Consider the following 18971-nt stretch of genomic DNA (forward strand, 5'->3'; position numbering starts at 1 on the left):
TGTTGAAATCAAACTAACCTTTAACAGGTACTGAAATTCTCATTGGTAACACTTCAGTGGAAAGAACCATGCGCTTGGAGTGCAATGGGTAGTGGTGTTGATAATAAGCATAACTTCCTACTTTCAGTGGTTCTTTCAAAGTTTAAATTGGTCTCCACTATAATGTTCTTAATTTGATTTTTTTCAGTTAGGGTATAGCGTATATTTTCTCTCCCCTACACAGCATGTTTGGATTGGGAATAGTTTTGATGCTAGTGTATATTAAGATTTCATACAACTTTCCTTCAGCTTCCCTATAGTCATGTAGGAATATGCTCTGAATCAAAGAAGCAATGGAAACAATTATAAAGTGTACAGTGTCACAAACTCCAAACAATCGAAAGTGCAGAATGTTTGTTGCTGTATTTCTGCTTTGATTTCTGGGAGGCTCCTCTTGCTAATGCATGTACTTTCATATTTCTTGAATAGGTTCCATTCTTTCTCTTCATAATTCTTGCAGTTTACACCATGTTACCGTTTGGAATGCGAGAAGCCATCTTTATCAGTGTACTGTCTGCAGTGTCACACATTGTGGTTCTTAGTATTGCTGTAACAGTGTTTTCCTCAAAACCAAAGGACAACGTTGCTCTCCAGGTAAGGCTTTTTAAGCTAACAAACCAAGTACTACTAAATGCAGATCCCTTTGCAGTAGACGGGTCAGAATAAGGACATGACATGAGATTGTGGTTTAGGCGATTAGGTTAGTTTCTTTTGGGACAATATGTTTTAAGGAGATATTGTTGCTAGTTAAGGCTTCAATTTCTTTCCTATTTTAATCCATCTCCAAGTCGGCCATTTATGACCCACAACATCTATGTCAGAAGGTTATCTTCACAAGCCAACTATGATCATCGATTGCAAAATAAATACCGATTGACCCAAATTAAGATGTACTAGATCCGGTCACACAAGCTTTATCCATAAGACACCGTAATGGTTCATGAAAGTATCTGAAAACTTGACAGTCATTATTTTTTCAGATAGCATGTGGTAACCCTGCTTCTGTAGTAGGCCAATACTTGTCTTTCAGCACATTGATATCATTTGCAGGGTATGTGGTGCTACAGAAATGTTTACAGATTGTAATTAACATTGATATCCTTACCACCTGCAATGCCTTTTGACGAGGGGTCAGTAGAGTGAAAATACCAGTACATACCTTTGAGGGGAAATTGGCTGATGACTTCACGTTGGTTCGAGTTTTTAGCTTTCATTTCACAATCTTGCATTCTGGAGTGATAATCTTTGTTTACATGAATATAACTAACTGGGGTGCATATACCAATGTAAAGTTTTGCAGTCCTAATGACTGAAAATATGTTGTCCTGGTGACTCACCCCCCGCCTGCTTATCACCTCAAGGTCGCTAGTGGTGAAACGCATCTCAGTCTTTATATGATCATATCACCAGTGCTGTATTTGTGAAATAAAAAAAATCATTTCAAGAAAATGAATAAGTGCAGGGGCCCTTGTGTTTTTTTCTTGGGTGTATGTCGTCGACCCTGTAAAATGCTGGGGATGCCCTTGTCTTGATTCCATGTCATTCCTTTTTTACTACTGCTCTTCACTTCTTGTCTCTTTATCTCATTATTGCATGTTATTTTTAATCCCGTTTTGTCCCCTTTTCGTCCCCCCTTTATCCCCCTGTCGCTGCTTTGCCATATTTCGCTTCATTCTCCTTTGCTCCGTGCCAGAGTCTGATAATGAAAGATAAGGCCTAGTCCCCACCCCCCAGCAGCCGCCGGTACAAATTACGGGCTGCGATTTTCCACTGAAGACATTTAGTGGAATGCAGCCTTGTTGCTGGTGGGAAGGTAGACACTACATTGGTATTGCCTCTGTAAGCCTTACGTTCCACTTACCTTCTGCCGCATCTGTCTCCAATTAATGTCTTGTCAGTGCTAAACAAAACTAAAAAAAACTCCATAAAGCTTTTGTGGCACGCTTGAGCGAAATTAAAGGTTGGCATCTGTAGTGTTTGAATTCCTTGACATGTTAGATTCTGAAAGCCATTTTAATTCATTCTCCGCCAATCCAAGTGCAGAGAACTTGACAGGAAGCTGCATTACTGCACTAATCTAATTGCAGGAGTATGTCATAGACACATGGAAAGTGACTGCACACATTTGCCTTTAAAGTAGAAGAATCATACCATTGCTGCAGCTTTTAAATTGTGAATTTGGGAATTTTTTATAGGGTCTTCCCCCCCCCCCCAAAAAAAACATTAGGAAGATAAAACGGGGCCAAGGAGGAACTGAAAGTTATTTTCATGGTTGACGATTTTGCGGCACTAACTTTAGGTGGAATATGCACATATGCACACACAATTACATGTTCAGTTCCCCAAACAAATCGCCATGGTAGTTAATGTTTATTACTGGTCTGATTATCATTTAAAACACACAACTTGACGTATGAGTCGAGCGGCTCTGCAGATAACGGGCCTCCGCAGTGCAATCGCATGTAAGGAAACCTTTTGTTAGTCATGTCCACAACCACCCACTCCTGCTCTATGCAAGGTCTGAGGTCACGGAAGTGTTTGTATGACTCAGACCCTAAACGTTTTTCCATGCATGGGGTCCCTGGAGCCAGTCCTGATCTCATCACTACGCTATCTAGGCGTGTAGAATGACGAGATCATTCTTGTTTGTATCTTCCGGTAGCTGCCCCCCTTTGTAGCTTTATTACTTTAAGTGCCCCAGGTAGATCTTTAGCTTATAATTAAGCTAAAATGTAAGCAGGAATTTAATCCTGAAATATGAGGTAATGAAACCAGAAGAGGTCTTAAAAATCAGATATTAAAGAAGGGATGTGGAAACTGCCAAAATTCATGACCATTGAGGTGTTTGAAGAACATTTCAGAGATAGAGCTTTGGGTACCAGGACCTCCAAAGTGAAGAGAAGTCGAAAGATATAAACCCTCTCTCATGCAGGCTGAACACATTCCTCCCTCAGTAGAGAAATATAGTGATAGGCTTGATCTAAATCTTGGCTTCCACCAGGAGAGCAACTGGATAAGTTCAGCAGGTGGGAAAAGTTGACAGAGACTGCTAGCTGTACCTAATAGCAGTGGCGGCCAGTAATTTATTAGGAAAGGGGCGGACACTCGCACATCCATGCATTTACGCACTTGCGCGCACACGTATACATCCATTCACAACATTCACTACCAAATATTCATAAACATACACACGCACCAAGCATTAATTAAAAAATAACACTTAGCTGCAGCTCTGCCTCGGAGGTCCGAGGAGGGTTGGGACTGCTGCCTTCCCTCTTTAGCTGAACTTACATCAGCCCATGAGGGAAGGCAGCAGTACCTACTCGCCACAGAGTGTGATGGGATAAGTGAGTTGCTGACCCCACCCCACTTTGTGACCAGGTGTCACTGATTGACAATCGACCCTGGGCACTTCAGGGCTTAAAACTTGAAGCACCCAGGTCAGGTGCACTCAATGACGCTCCCCCTCATCACAAGGAGGAGGGCCTTGTGGACTTTTGCTGAGCGGAGGGGGTCACGCCCACCAGAACTGTGACAGCCGGAGCCCTGCAAAGTTTAGTTCACCCAGCCAGGAGCCTGCAGATCTAGTAACATCTGTTTTATAATGTTGCATCATCTAAGTATTTTGTTTTTTTTGAGAAGTGAATTATTATGTATTAATACTTTGTATCTTTTATGGCTAACTTTAACTGAATAAAGAATATCTGATTTGATATTATGGTTTGAGCTTCCACTCTATTACTTAGCTTGCCTTTTGTTGTGACCTGCTATACAGTATTGCTGTGTATTTCTTTGTAACTGTGAATGATTTCAGTACCTTTCGCTCATGATCAGGAGATATGTAACCCAGCATTTTTAAGGTCTGGTGGAAAATGTTTAATAATTCAAAATAAGTTCTATTGGACTCAAGGTATGAGATTAGATTCATTAACTCTCTGTGGATCTTCTTGAGAAAAAACATACATTTTTTCCAAGTAGTTGGGTTTATTTTTAGCAGAAAATGTTGAAGTTATATCTGAGTGAATAAACGGCTCTGTCTGAAGATAAATCATTTCCAACTGCGCTTCTGATATTGTAAGCTGGATTTGGACCTTAGTCTTAAAGTTAAAATTTTTTTCCTGACAACTTCTTTCCTATTATGATGGCAAAGAAGTTCAGTTTCTATGGTCAAGATCATCTTTATTCTGTTTATTGTGGAGACCATGTCCCAAGAATAAGACGTTTTCACTCTTGGCATTTCCCAAGCGTACATGAGTTTGCAGTCTTTCTTCAGAAGGAGTTGCAACTGTTAGCTAAAGAGTTTTCCAAGCTTTGTAGCACAGTTAAATTTGAATTGTGAGAAATGAATTAAAGAGATTAATTAAATATTGGTAGGTGGGAGAAATATTGTTGCTTTTCGGGTTACCCCTTCCAGAAAGCTGTTGAATGAAAACAAAGTATATGATTTATAATGTGACCATATACCACAGTGTAACAAATAATTTAATATCTCGCTGTATTTAGCCTGTACCATATACAAAAGTTTATAAAATGGTTTGAAAAAGGAAGATAAACCTGTTCTTGGGACTTGCAATCCATCAGTCCTCAAGCACTCTACTCTGGCATAGACCAGCCAGGAGATCAGTTTTCTCCACATGTCCCCAAAAGATGGTTGTTTGCCTCCACCAAGTAGAGATACTTAAAACCTTTCATCTTAATGGATCTTTGAAACTGTATTTATGCTGAATGAGGTTTCAAGACAGATACTGTCATCGCTAGAGGGATGTGCCTGGCCGGCATGCTAGCAGGATTTCGAGGCCTTCGTTTTTGATTGGCCTATTACTTGCATCGCTGAATACTACTATATGCAGATAATCTTCCCTCAGAAAAGAATGTATTAGTACTTGTAACATGTAAAGCACCTTTATTTACTTTCTAGAGCCAAGTCACCTTTTGTTCCTGGTTGTCCCATTTTTTTGCCTTTTTTCTGAGCTTTATTTTTGCAGTTCATAGGAATTTATTCACTTTTACACTTCCATCCAATGACACTGTGTGCTTACTCTGCCCTTAAAATGGTACTGTAAAATTGGTTTTACGCAATTGGTGTATTGAACTCACCAGTAGGACCATTGTAAATAAGCAAAGAAATTGCACTAGTGTCATGGCAGTTAAATGTCATATGTTGATGGCAATATTTATTTACACCACCGATATGTATGACATAAAGTTATGGCTGTTAAGAGCCTCATTGTGCTCTGGCTAGGCTGTAATTCAAAAACACTGCAATGACACATGGCGTGGAAAGGTGTTTTTTCCATTTTGAAAAACCAATTTTTATATTTTTGATAAGTAGCCTCTAAGGTATGCTTTGTAAGCCCAGAGGGCTGGGTGCTTGGTAATATAAAAATGTGGCATGATACATATTGGGAATAGTATGCCCTAACAATTGTCTAAAAGCTGTGTTCACTTTGTAGGTAGAGCTACATTTTTCATGAACAAGCTTACCTATAAATAATATCATTATTTTTTATCCCTGCGTGGGAAAATGATAGTTTTAAAGATCCAATTCAATAGGGAAAGTAGAAATTTGATAATATTAGTGGAAACATAACTTTAAGAACATATGTTTGTGCTGTTTGCAAGAAACCTGGTTTAGTACCAATTTGCCTCTCATCTCCACTCCAGAGGTTTTCTAGCCTCTTTTTGCTTTAAAACCAGCATTTCATTTCTTTAGTTCCCCTTACTCAGTTGTAATTGTTTTGCGGTCTTGCATTCCGCTGTATGGTTCTAAATAGGTGTGGGACATTTATTATGTTGTTTTTGTTACTTTGATATTGTTGGTACTGCTTGGCACACAGATTTCTCTGAGGGATTGCCTGCTGCTTTTGCCACATTTGCTAAAAGCTGATCACAGTTTCACTGAAAATTGTGTAGGAGACCTGGTACTTTCCAGAAACCTCTCCTTACATATTTAATTTCGATGGGAGACAGCTGTGGTACATTACATGATTTCTCGAAGTGTGACTGTGCAGATACACACTCAATGGTTGGCAGTCAAAAAATTCTGCCCTGGCTGGAAGGTACAGCTAAGGCACATCAAAACCAGATCATGGTTGTAATCACTGAATAGAACACTCTTTGAAAGAGTTCAGAACTAGTTATGAGATTTGGTAAATGATTAGGTAGAATTACCTCTCCGTCTCTATCCTAAAGATGAGAGGCAAGGACAGGCGCATACAGAATTATTGGCAAGAAGCAATAGGAACAAAGAGAAAATCCAAGCGTCAGATCAGCTACTTTAAAGAACATTGTCCTGCTGAGCTGGCTGGAAGACGTGAAACTCTGAAGTATCCATATGACAGCCTGAATAAAAAAATATGGATGGAAGTGCTTGAGAAATTTTACCTGAGAGATGGATGAGACTGCTCAGTGACCACCATTGCAACAAATGTGAGCGAGTGGACTAATATGGAGCAGGTGGCCAATACAACTTTGAGCATAACCACCACCGTACTGATGTTTGTACTGTCTTTACTGATATTGGCACACAGGTGAAGCAAGGATGAAACCCTTCACATGCTATAGAACTTTGACAGATTATTACGCATCCCTTCTTGTTTTGACCTGAATTTTAAGAGCCTCATCCCCATCAAAGACTTAAATTGTCATGTGCAGTTGACTTTTCACCTGCTCCCCAGCCACCGCTAGCTGATCCACCACCGTCACCATGTCAAACGCTTGAGTCATTTGCCAAAATGGCCACTATTGTTCCCTGGCCTGGGTCCATGCAAGGGTACCTGCTAAGTCATTCTAGAGCTCCTGGCAGTGATGTGCACAGCCTTTCGAGATATTAATGCTCCCTGTTTGTGCTCTGGACAAAACAATGTCAAAACAGCTATGCAGTTCTGTAGAAAATCTTGAGTAAGCCAGAGGTCTGTATATCAAACAGAAGTGTCAGGCCTCTTATCAGCTATACATCACAATATGCTGGGCTTTCATTGTTAATAGTCTAACATAAAAGTTGTATTGTCTCCTTATTGATAGGCGGTCTCCACCCTCTTTTATCTCCCTGTCGGATCAGAATGTCTTCACATAGACCTCTCTTCTTAACTTTCAAACATGTCTTGGTAATTCCTGTGAGAAAGTCATCCTTTCAGCCCTGTTCACCCCCATCTTTTCTGACTGATATTGGTGGTAACTGTCCCTGACTGCTCTGCACTCTGCTAACCAGGTCCAGAGCCAGTGCCCTGATGAAAAGGGTATATGGCAATTAGATACAATTACAGTTGGCAATAACAGACCCCTGTAAGTCCCTTGTATATAATAAGGCCAGAGGGATTCAAACTAACTATAAGTCCCTAGTATATAATAAGGCAGGGAGGCTTAGAGGCCCAGTAATTTTCCTACACTGGAACGTGCACTGCTGTGTTGCCTGCTGTCATTTTTAAAGGCAGCCCTGCTTTGCAGACTTCTTTTAAAAATAAAGCATATGCAAATTTGGCTTTGGAATTAAAGGTACTTCCAAAGTGGTAATCTACCTTATTTTAACATATAAGACCTCTAAGCCACCCCTCCCCCCCCCCCGTTTGGGTGCTGCAGAGGTGGGGTGCCATTTTACTATAAGCAGGGACATTATAAAATATATTTTATATGCCATGGTGAGGGAAAAACTGCACATTTCGTTTTCCCCCTTGTAGATACTTGGCTCCATAGGCTAACATTGGAATATTTGATTTAAATTATGAATATTGCTAGGAAAGAGCTAAAAATGTCAGTCAAGGCCTCAAAAGAGAGGTAATATTAAATCCAAAAACTTGTCACTGTTGATTTTATCACAACTAATACAGAAGGGAAGTTATAGGACTTTCTTGTCTGTGAGCCAAAATTCAGCCTTTTAGCAGCCTCTCTTGATTGGTCAGACTTAACAGGCATAGCTAAGCTGCTTTGATCAGGCGATAAACAGCCTGCATAGAACAGAGGTGGGGGGAGCTCTGCAGCTGCAGAGCACAGGCCAGAGATGGGAGTGGGTAAATCAAACTGGGTTTCAAAGAAAACAGGACCGTAAGGGCTGCGAGCCAGGCCTATCCCATCTTTCTGTATCCCCAGCCATACGGCAGGCCCAGGAATGGAATTTGAAGAAAGTCTGGTGGGGGAGTGTTAATGGAAATTAGCCACACCGGTGGGTTGGATAGCCAGGTCTTGCTCTCCTGGAGAGGAATCCCCCATCTTGAATTTTTAAAGTGCAGTGCTTTGTGGGACAAGAACATGCCACAATGTAGAGGAAGCTGTCATGTTTTGGGTGGCACCCTGTACCTCATTGGACAGGGGTGGCACCTCATTGGACAGGGGTGGCACCCTGCTTGTCACCCCAGATCATTGAATAAATATATGAGAGCTGCATAGCAACTCAGATCTGCTGCCTGAAACTACAAGGAGAAAGACTGCCCTGCTGGAACCCTGTTCAGCACCCCAAAGGACTACACTCTAAAGGACTGCTCCTGCTGCACTGGGAACTACAGCCCTAAGGACTTTGCCTTGCTTCCAAAAGGATTAAGGAGTGGACTCCCTGAAAGCAACAGGTTAACATAGCTTCCCTGCACCATCTCCATCAAGAAGTCCCCAGCCTGTAGTGCGTCCAGTGGACTTTTAAGAATTTGGCCTGGTGTATTGTGGGAATTGTAGTTCCAAACTTCCATGGACCATTTCAGAGACTTTAGACCCTTGGATTTGTGTTTTGAACCCTCAAGGGGACTTCACTTATTGCTAGTAGTAGGTGCATACTTACCCCTACTAATAACTGACCTTCCAACAATTCCTATATTATAGTAGGAAGTTCCAGATGTTTGGAGAAGTTTGGGGCAACTTTTAAAAAAAAAAAGCTCCATAAGTGGACCGACGCAACATAGATATTCAAGCCGACTACCTTCAACCCGGCCCCGGCCTGAATTTTAGGTTAATCCCGCTGAAAGCTCCAGACCTCTGGACTTCCAGGATTTTACTGGGGACTCGCGGAGAAGTACTCCAATGACATTGCATTGAAATCGGCTTGCTGGAGAGGACCTCACAACATCAAGAGTAAATCCTCTAGAAAAGTTTCTAATGTCCGACGGTAAAATTGTGACTGTACCTGAGCAGGGCTTCATGGTGGTTGGCCTCAAATTGTGACTTGGTCCTGGTCAAGCATGACCAGATGTCCCCGATTGGCACTATTGGTTTTTAGGCCCTAGAAAGCACATTTTTGTTTTATTTAGTTTTTAAAAATACATATCTCAGGTTCCCTTTGTTGGATTTTTGTCATTTTGGTGGTTTTTTAAAGATCAATGTTTTCCTATTTTTATAAATTGGTGCAGGATTTTTATTGGTGTTGTGTCTTACTTATTTTAAGTATTGGTGTTTTTAAACCCTTTACATACCTGTCTCCTGAGTTAAGCCTGCCTGTTCGCAGCCAGCTACCAAAGGTTGTGCCAGGGTCTAACGTATTGAGACCTTGACTGTACCTAGTATTGCATTGGTGACCTTATTGCTAGTGGTAAGTGCATATTTACCCCTAATAATAATTGACCTTCCAACATTCCTTATATTGGCCAACTTATGGTCTTTAATGAAATCTCAACTGAAATGTACTTTATGCACTGACCCTTGCCAACAACCTGCTGCAATTAGTTTTGAAACTAGATACACACAGACTTTTCTGTAAGTTTGTGGAGACCACCACTCCTGTGAGCTGTACCTGAGTATCTAACAGTTTCCAGCTCTGTTCATATACCTGTAGACGCAGAACCAGCTCAACATTGAACAACCCTTCCCTGATCTTCGGAACAAGTCTTTCTCCATCAAACCTATCCACACATACCAAATTCTTTATCCGTGCCCTTTGATATGCTGGCACCAGTGCCTTTTGGACCCTTGTCTTTGTGGTTTTTGCTAATTGGTCTCAATGGTCCTTGAGGTTTGTGCCCAGTGTGTCCTCTAACTGAGAACCAGGAGTCTTAAGTAATGTAGTTCGTTGCACATTTCAGGTATAGTTTAGGTTTTAGACCTTATGCCATGGTCATGCTTCTCTCAATTATCAAAGGATAACCAGGCAGGTGGGGTGGTGCCTTACACAAGGTACTTAAGCAACTTATGTGCGATTAACTCTATAAAACACAGGTAGCCTCCCAAGACGTTAAAGGTGCACAGGTAGATGCTGCATGTCTGCACAGCACATTTATTGGTGTGTATTCCCTATAGTGAGGTGGGTGACTTCTGTCTACAGGTGAGTCTAGCAAAGTCCTGGAATCTAATCGCTTTCACACTGATTTGTGAATCCATTTTCCGGCAGTCGGTAGGAAGAAGAGTTCATTATAGAGCTCCTGTTCTGTAACTTTTATAACTTTATGTACAAAAAAACAAGTTCAAAAGTGTAATTGTTATGTTTGATTGGCACTGACATTTGCAGTGGCTCAGAAGTTTGAGCATCTCCTCAGTCGTAAGTGACATCTAGAGGTTGGAAACTGTGGGTTCACATTTAAGTGGTCAACGTACAGTATTAACTTTCCCCGATCTCGAATGGTTTTCCTCGCAGTTACATTATTTTTAAACTCACGCCTGGACGACCCAGGTATGAGTGGTGCGAGAAAGGGCCTAGAACACCCTCATTTCACCAGGGATTGGGAGAAAGTCTACTTTTCATACAGAAAATATATTTTTTATATACAAAGTGAGAATACTTTAACAATTCTCCTGCTCATCCCAGGAAACTCACGAAAATTAAACTTTTCTGTGGTTCTTTTGTGAATCAGGAAAAAGTGACACAGCTCATGTGGAGTCGGAGATTTGAGGACTTTGATCCTGGTCCACCTTGTGCTATACTAGTTTAATCGCTCACTCACGGTGGATGGCCCATGTTGGGCATATAGGGAGAGTAAAACTAATTGTTTTTTCTTTCTATGATACATCCTTTTAAATGTAAAAAAGATGTGAACTGTGTGTAAATATAGTTGTTTCAAGTGTTGCTGATAAAGTGCAGGGCCTAGATAGATGGTGTTTTCTCCTTAGGCCCTATTATAGTACAGTAATTGCAAGAGAATATGCATGCCACACATCAAAGCCAAATTGTATTTTTCAGAGTAGACTGCCTTTTCTCAAGTGCTGGCTTGCAGAATGCCGACAGTGTTCCAGCAAATGTGAGGTCCTAATCACCCCCTTCTACAGTATATCATTTTACTGCAGAAACTCGTTATTATGTCTCTCAGGGCAGTTATTGACAAAACCAATTGTATTACAGTAGTAATTACCTGTGACCATGGCATTCACCGCTAATGTCTCCTGACGCCGGGCGCTTCGCCAGGGCCTGTCCTCTGCCAAATACCACTTTCAAAGTCTATTACAGCTCTTCACTTTAATAACTCTAAAATCATCTAAAAGCAAAGCGTATTATTCTCATTAATTAATTAAATTGAGGGTTCCAAACAATACTTAATAGAGATGAAAAGTGATGCCGTTGTGACCAAGAACTGAATTAACACATAGATAAAATGAAACATTCTCCTGCAATGACTGGAGACCTCTGCAGGTTGTTTTGTTTAACGTGTTATTCTCTATCCACCATGTTATGGGGCCATAACATGGTTTAATATAAAATTTTGATGGTCCATTTTTTAAGGATTAGTAAGATGTATTGGCATGTTCCTGGAAGATTGACTTTGTTGCTTCGTGTGTCTTTGCTGTCTGGAGTGGTGGGGGGAGAACTTTGGCCTGCATTGTCTCTTGAGTACTCCCCAAAAAAAGTATGCTAGCTTGAATCCAGTGACACAGTGAGCAAGGGACCCACGTCTGGGCATACCCTGTCCACTTAGGGCGAACATGGCAAAACACAAAGAGATGATGGACAGAGTGCAGAAGCTTTTCAAACACTCACTCCCAGTCACAGATCTGGGTTAAATCCATTGTTCCTTTGTTCGCCTTGCCACCCCAGTTTGAACCCAGCTATATACAAATCCGTCTAGACCCTGCTCCCCATGGGTAAAGGCCAGATCCTCCCTGGACCAGAAACAAGCATCGTGGGACCGGTTTCAGGGTATCACTCCTCATCAGCCAGGCTAGCTTGATTCCAGTGGCACTGTGAGCACGGGACCCATGCCAGGGCATACCGTGGCCACTTAGAGCGAACATAGCAACACACAAAGAGATGGTGGACAGAGTGATGAAACTTTTCAAACACTCTCCCCCAGTCACAGATCTGGGTTAAACCCATCATTTTATTTTGTGGTGTTGTTAAGTATGGGTTTAAACATTAGAGGCACAATACAACTTTGCAGGAAATACAAATAGGTAAATCCAGCATCCCTTTTCCCCATCTCTTTACTCAGACTACCTGTCGTATCTGTTGCTTAATGCCTTCCTCATTTTACAGTAGTACCATTTTTGTACATCATCAACTACTTTTTAAATCTTCCGTTTAAATGAATGTGAGTAGATTTTTCAGAGGTGCAGGATACAATTTACTGACATATTTTAGATTTAAACTTAATACATTTGTGCTGCACAACACAATGCGTCATGAAACCCTGTGAAGAAGTTGCTGTTTGGACATTTAATTTTTTTGTTTTTTTTGTTTTTTTACTTTTTCCCACTTCCTTATTAGTAGTTACATCACTTTGCATAAATGTTCACTGGCTTCAAAATACTTTTGAGTTAATCATGAGGCACTGATAAAACATATTTACAAATATATATTTATTGGCTATAGGAGAAGGGGAGAAGGGGGGGGAGAAGAGGGGGGGTGAAGGTGGTGGAGGTGGCGCGGTGAACCATGGGGCTAGTGTCTATTAATTGGGCGTGGTGGCCTGTTAGTGCTGCTTGGCATGTGTGCGCTTGGGGGGTTTGATGTGCTGTCAGTGGGGACGAGGCATTGATGACAGGTGTGTATGCTTCCCCTGGTGTAATGCTGCATTACTTCCGGGTCTAGGCCCGCAGCCATTTAGGTGATCGCGGCTGTCTGCGGTTCAAGGGAGTCTTTCATCGTTTTTGGCCTCTAGTCTGGAGCCTAACGTGCCCCAAGCTTCACAGCCCGCTTGTTGCAGTCCCCTTCGTGCTAGGTTTATTAGTACCTGGTGCTCAGCGCGGGCCCAGCGAAGCGCGAGGGTAAGCCAGGCTTTCAGGTCGGGTATGTTGGGGGCCTTCCAGTTCATCGCTATCAGTCTTTTGTACATTGCATAAGCTAGATCTACGAACCTGTGCAAGTGTTTGTTTCTTTTCGTCCTTGTCCTGAGGCCAAGTAGGCAGGACTTGGGATTCGCGTCCAGGTTGAGCCCCATCATTTCCGATAATGCTGTAACCACCCCAGCCCATTCCCCTTGTATCCGCGGGCACTCCCAGACCATGTGGTAAAACTGTGCTGCTGGTGTTTTGCATCTGGGGCAGGCTGGGTCCGTCTCGGGGAACATACGTTTAATCCTGGCTGTCGCCAGGTATGTCTGATGTAGGTAATTAAACTGTGTGTATCGGAATCTGGGGTTTCTTGAGACCTCACGTGTGTGGCTCAGAGCTTTTGGCCATTCTGTCCCTGAGATCGGGGTAGGCAATACAGCGTTCCACCTCTCCCAAGCTTTCTGCTGATTGGATTCTGGGGGTCTGTTCAGAAGTTTATATAAATTTGAGACTGCTTTTTCCTGGGGGTCCCAGTTCAGCATATGGTGTAGGGTAACTGAGGTATTTGGCTCTAGGTCTCCGAATGCCCATGTTTTCCTAATTGCATGACATATTGCGTGGTATGCCAGGAATTGCCCCGGGCTGATCTCTGTGAGGGCCTGTATGGCTTCAAAGGGCATTCATTTTCCTTCCTCGAAGAAGTCTCCCACTGCATTTATGCCTGCATCTGTCCAGATTGTGGGCGAATGTGAACCGGCTTCCACCCACCCGGAGCCGTTCTAGTGGGAGTAGCGGTGAGTAGGGACGTTTTTTGGCGTCCTTTTGAATATACTTCTTCCAGCATGCGTGTGCCGCTGTCATCAGTGGGTTTTCGCATGTGCTTTTGGTTTGCCTATCCATCAGCCATGCAAGCAGGGGGATTCCCTGAAGTCGGGATTTCAGCCAGATAGTTTCTGCTGAGCTGGGTCTATGGAGCCAATTTAAGATCCACTGCAGCTGTGCGGCCGCGGAGTAGAGCTCAAAGTTTGGGGCGCACAGCCCGCCCGTGGCCACCAGATGATGCAGCGTGGTGAGTGCGACCCGCCTTCTGCCCTCGCCCCACACCAGTTGCAGTAGGGCGGAGTTCAAACTGTTGAAAAAGCTTTTGGGGATGATAATTGGCAGGGCCGCGAAGTAGTACAGCAGTCTAGGTAATATCAGCATGTTTGCTATGGCGACTTTACCCAGTGGTGAGAGTGGTAATTTATTCCAGAAGCGTACTGAGCTCTTTACAGAGGTCACCGCTTTCCCCAGATTACCATCCCTAAGGTCTTCTGCTCTATAATAGACGTTGACCCCTAGGTATTTAAATGTGTCAAAGCACCATTTTAGGTGGCCTGAGGGGGCGCTCTCTTGCCTCGCTGGGGGCCAGCTGGCTAGTGGGAATATGCAGGATTTCCCCCAGTTAACTATTAATCCGGAGATCCCTCCGAACTCAGACAGCAGCGACATCACCGGGGGCAGCATCTCCTCCGCTCTACGTATATAGATCAAGGCATCGTCTGCGTATAATGGTATGGTGTGGAGAGTGCCGCTCCTTGCCACCCCCCATTCTTCTTTTTTTGCACGGACGCGTGCGGCTAGTAGTGGTTCCATCGCTAGGGCGAATAGGAGGGGGGATAGGGGGCATCCCTGTCTTGTTCCCCTGCTGATCGAGAAGCTCTCTGATATAACTCCTCCAGTTTTCACCCTGGCCTGTGGGGCAGTGTACAGAATGCGTACCCAGCGTGTAAATTTTGGGCCGATACCCATTAGCTGCATGGTGGCAAACAGAAAGTCCCATTCTAATGTATCAAACGCTTTTTCTATATCGAGTGATATCACCGCTTCCTCGAATGCGGTCGGGGGAGTGTCGCCCATTACACTTATCAGCCTCCGGATGTTGAGGAAGGTGTTGCGTTTCGGGATGAATCCATTCTGATCCTCATGTACCAGAATGTGCATGTAAGGAGCTAGCCTGTTGGCCAGGATTTTGCCGAGTATCTTGCAGTCTAGGTTTAGCAGAGAAAGAGGTCTGTAGGACTTAACGTCAGTAGGGTCACGCCCCTGCTTTGGGAGGACCACTATCATTGCCTCCCTCATTGTGGGGGGCAGAATCAAATTGATCCCTGCTTCTTCAATCACTTTTAGGAGGTGTGCGTTAAGGTGTGTCACAAAGGTAGAGTAGTATTCTGATGGCAGGCCATCTGTCCCTGGGGCTTTATTCCTAGGTAGTTGTTCAAGGGCCTTGTTGAGTTCCCCTAGTGTGATAGGGGCCTCTAGTGTCTCTCTATCGGTGTGCGTAAGTTGGGGCAGGGAAGAGTCTGCTAGAAAGGACCCGAGCTGTTGGAGAGAGCATGAAGTGCGTTTGGTGTATAATTGTGTATAATATTCCCTAAACGCATCATTTATTTTTACCTGCGTGGTAGCCAGTGCGCCTGCGCCTACCCCTATTGCCCCGATTGGAGGGCACTGCCGGTCCTCCCGCAGGAGCCATGCGAGTAGCCTACCTGATCTGTCGCCTTCCGATTGTAGTCTAGTCAGGTGGTATTTGTAATCATGAAGGCATAATGTGGCGTCGGGGTTGCATATTCTGCGCGCGCATCCTTTAGTGACGTGTATGGCGTTTCATTGCGGGCTACTGCATTTTCTAGTGCTCTTAGTTTCTTCTCCAGCTTGCTGACCACTGCATGGAGTGTACGTCTCACCCCCCATGTAGTAGAGATACAATGCCCGTGGATCACTACTTTGTGTGCGTCCCACGCCACCGCTCTTAAGTTTGTGGTGCCGGTATTTAATTCCCAATACTGTTTTAGCGCTGCTCTCAGTGTGTCTGTGAATGCTGGGTCGTGTAAAGCTTCCGCTTGTAGCCTCCATGTTGGGATCACCTGACGCTTCCTGCCCCAGTCCAGAGTTATTTTAAGCGGTGAGTGATCCGATAGTGTCTTGGCTAGGTATTAAATCCCGCTGGTTACTGTGCAGATTTCCTGAGTGTCCCACAATAAGTCTATCCTAGTGTGTACCTTATGTGGTACTGAGTAGAATGAGTATTCCCTGTGTTGTGGGTGCTTCATGCGCCATATATCATGGAGACCCATATCACTGGCCCATGTGGGCAATGGGCGTCTGGGATATCTATTAGCTGTTGGGTGTGTGGGGGAGTTAGACCTGTCCAGTGCTGGGTCCGGCGTGCAGTTGAAGTCTCCACCCCATATGGCGGGTGTTTCGGGATTTACTAATAATGCTGGGGTGAGCGTGCTCAGGAACTCGGACAGCGCGCTATTGGGGGCATATACCCCTATAATTGATAGTTGTTTGCTGTCTAATTTACCCTCCACTACCACATACCTGCCTTCCTGATCTATCTTGTATGATGTTTGGAGAAAGGGGACATTCCCTGCTATCCATATGAGGACCCCCCTCGCGAAGGTTTAGTAGGATGTGCCCACAATCTGTCCTCCCTATTTACTACGCAGTTCTTGCAGATCTGGGTCCCGCAGGTGGGTTTCTTGTAGGATTGCGATATGTGTGCCATGGCGTTTAAGTCGTGCATGCACCCTAGATCTTTTGCTTGGGGTCCCGAGTCCCCTGACATTCCAGGTGACTATGTCATATGTGTGTGTGCTATAGGCTGTAGGTTGGGCCATGTTCATTTCGTAAAGGTGTATCTGGCACTCTGCCCCCCAATATGGCCCAGTCGGTTTCCCCTGTCCCCGTCACCCCAGCGGGCGGGCCCCACACCCCCGGCCGCATGTCCTGTGTTGTGAGCAGACCTGTAGTGTACAAACTAGTAGTTACCCTCTTTCCCTCCCCAACTGGATCCCGTCCCCAACTGTGAACTTGCAACAAGCTACACACCCCGTTGAGGTGAGAGCTGAACTGTGTCCATGTGGATATCTGCAGGGGAGCAATAATACTATCCAGGTGTGGCTCATAGGAGGGCTCGCATCCTTCTGCAGACACGGTCTGCGGGTGAGTTAGGGCGCTCCCAGTGCGCGGCTATCCATCCTTCCCCCTCCGCCGCGCTCCGCCGCTAATTACGCGCAGTATGAGTAAAGGAGTAATCTTCAGGAGTTGAGAAATAAGGATACATAAGTTCAGATGATATAACCACCCACTTCCAGTGGAGCTTGCAAAGTTCAGTTCTACTCTCCAGCTGTTGCGGTCGGTCCCTCTGGGGAGGTGGGTCAGTGGTGTTCATTCAGAGTGTATCTGCGGACCTGGGGGTAAGCTCCGGGCCCCTCAGTGCCTCCGTTAACGTGGAATCCGAGCTAATCGAGTCCGACTCCGAGCCCTCCTCCGGGTAGATCCTGAGAGTCTCCAAGGAATTCTGTGTTAGCAGGGGAGTTTCTTTTAGGGCCCTGGCTCTCTCTTCTGCAGCCTGTTTCTCCGTGGGTTGACCCCTGGAGCGACTCTTGGATTGTTTCCGGGATGTTGTCATTGACCAGTTCTCGTCGGTGCCGGTTGCTTCGCGGGGGTGGGCGATGCCCCTAGCATGCATCCACGTCCAGGCGTCCTCCGGTGAGGTGAACACGTGGGTGCGTTCATCTGTTAATACTCGTAATTTGGCGGGGAATAATAATGCGTATTTTATATCATGTTCACGGAGGCGTTGCTTTATTTGGGCGAAGGAGTTGCGTTGCCTTTGCACTTCTTGGGTGAAGTCTGGATAAGCGTGAACAGTCGAGTCCCCGTACCTGAATAGGCCTTTGCTGCGAAACTGTTGCAGTATCGCATCATAGTCTCTAAAATTCAGGAACCTGGCTATCAACGGTCTTGGGGGTTGACCCGGTGCTGGGGGGCGTCCGGGGATCCTGTGTGCTCTTTCCACTGAAAATAATTTTGATGGGGCTCCATTCAGGACCTTTTTAATTAACCAGTGTTCCAGCAGGAGCTCTGAATTTTGATCCAGTGATTTTTCAGGAAATCCGAGGAACCGTATGTTGTTGCAGCGGGACCTGCCCTCCACCTCTTCTGCTCTTCTCAGCAGTGTCCTTTACTTCTGTATCCAGGCGGAGAATTTGTTTTTGGTTATCCGCTACTGTGGGAGCCAGTTCGCTTAGCGCCTCTTCCGTTGACTTCACTTTTTCTGATAATTTGCGGTGGTCTACTCTGAGAATGTTCAGATCTTGCGACACCGTGTCTATCCTGCTCTCCAGGGAGGTTTTAGTGTCCATGATTGCCTGTAGTACTTTCTCGAATTGTGAGGAGTGGGCCAGGAGTGTGGATTCCAGCGACTGCAGGGTGGGCATAAGTTGTTGATCGCCAGGTGCCGGGCCATGCGTTTTCCGGTCCTGGCTTTTCGCTGATTTGGACCTCCCGGCCATTTTGTCTTGTCTGGTGTGTCCTGGCTCCTCCTGCACCCACGCGTTCTCCCACGTTCCCTGGGCTATTCAAGCAGGGGGCGCTATTTGTCCCCACGGGTCAGTGCCAGTGTGCTCTTCAATTTTTTAGGTTTCGGCCCTCCTGGTGATCTTCAAGGTGAGATCTTGCTCAGGCGGTCAGGGATCTCCCGTCACCAGGCCCCCGACGAGCATGAGTGGGAGGGGGGCAGAGGACGACGGGGGGGGCAAGGTCCACACGCCCCCGCTAGCCCTCCGGCCGGCAGCCAACTCCAGGCCCTGGATCCTCTGTCAATGTGAGGAGGAAGAGTGTCGTTCCCGTGTGTGCTCACCTAGTGGATTCCGGGCGCGCTCAAATTCTTTAGAGCAGTTCCGCACTTGTACTGCAAGTCGGCGCCATTTAAAGTGAGATATGACTTGGCCTGATCCAGTCAGGCCCTACGCGTGTCCCATCTGTGG

General features: G+C 44.9%; 1 protein-coding gene across 3 annotated transcripts in view; it reads left to right on the plus strand.

The window, feature by feature from the left end:
* Nucleotides 1–18971, plus strand: part of ADCY7 (adenylate cyclase 7) — a 601636-nt gene that overhangs the window by 369682 nt on the left and 212983 nt on the right. For all 3 annotated transcript variants that reach the window (XM_069215519.1, XM_069215521.1, XM_069215522.1), the window contains one exon: nt 469–633. In XM_069215519.1, coding sequence (XP_069071620.1) covers nt 469–633 — 165 coding nt within the window. The remainder of the gene's footprint in view (nt 1–468; nt 634–18971) is intronic.

The sequence above is a fragment of the Pleurodeles waltl genome, chromosome 12 (assembly GCF_031143425.1).
Source record: "Pleurodeles waltl isolate 20211129_DDA chromosome 12, aPleWal1.hap1.20221129, whole genome shotgun sequence".
Classification (NCBI taxonomy): domain Eukaryota; kingdom Metazoa; phylum Chordata; class Amphibia; order Caudata; family Salamandridae; genus Pleurodeles; species Pleurodeles waltl.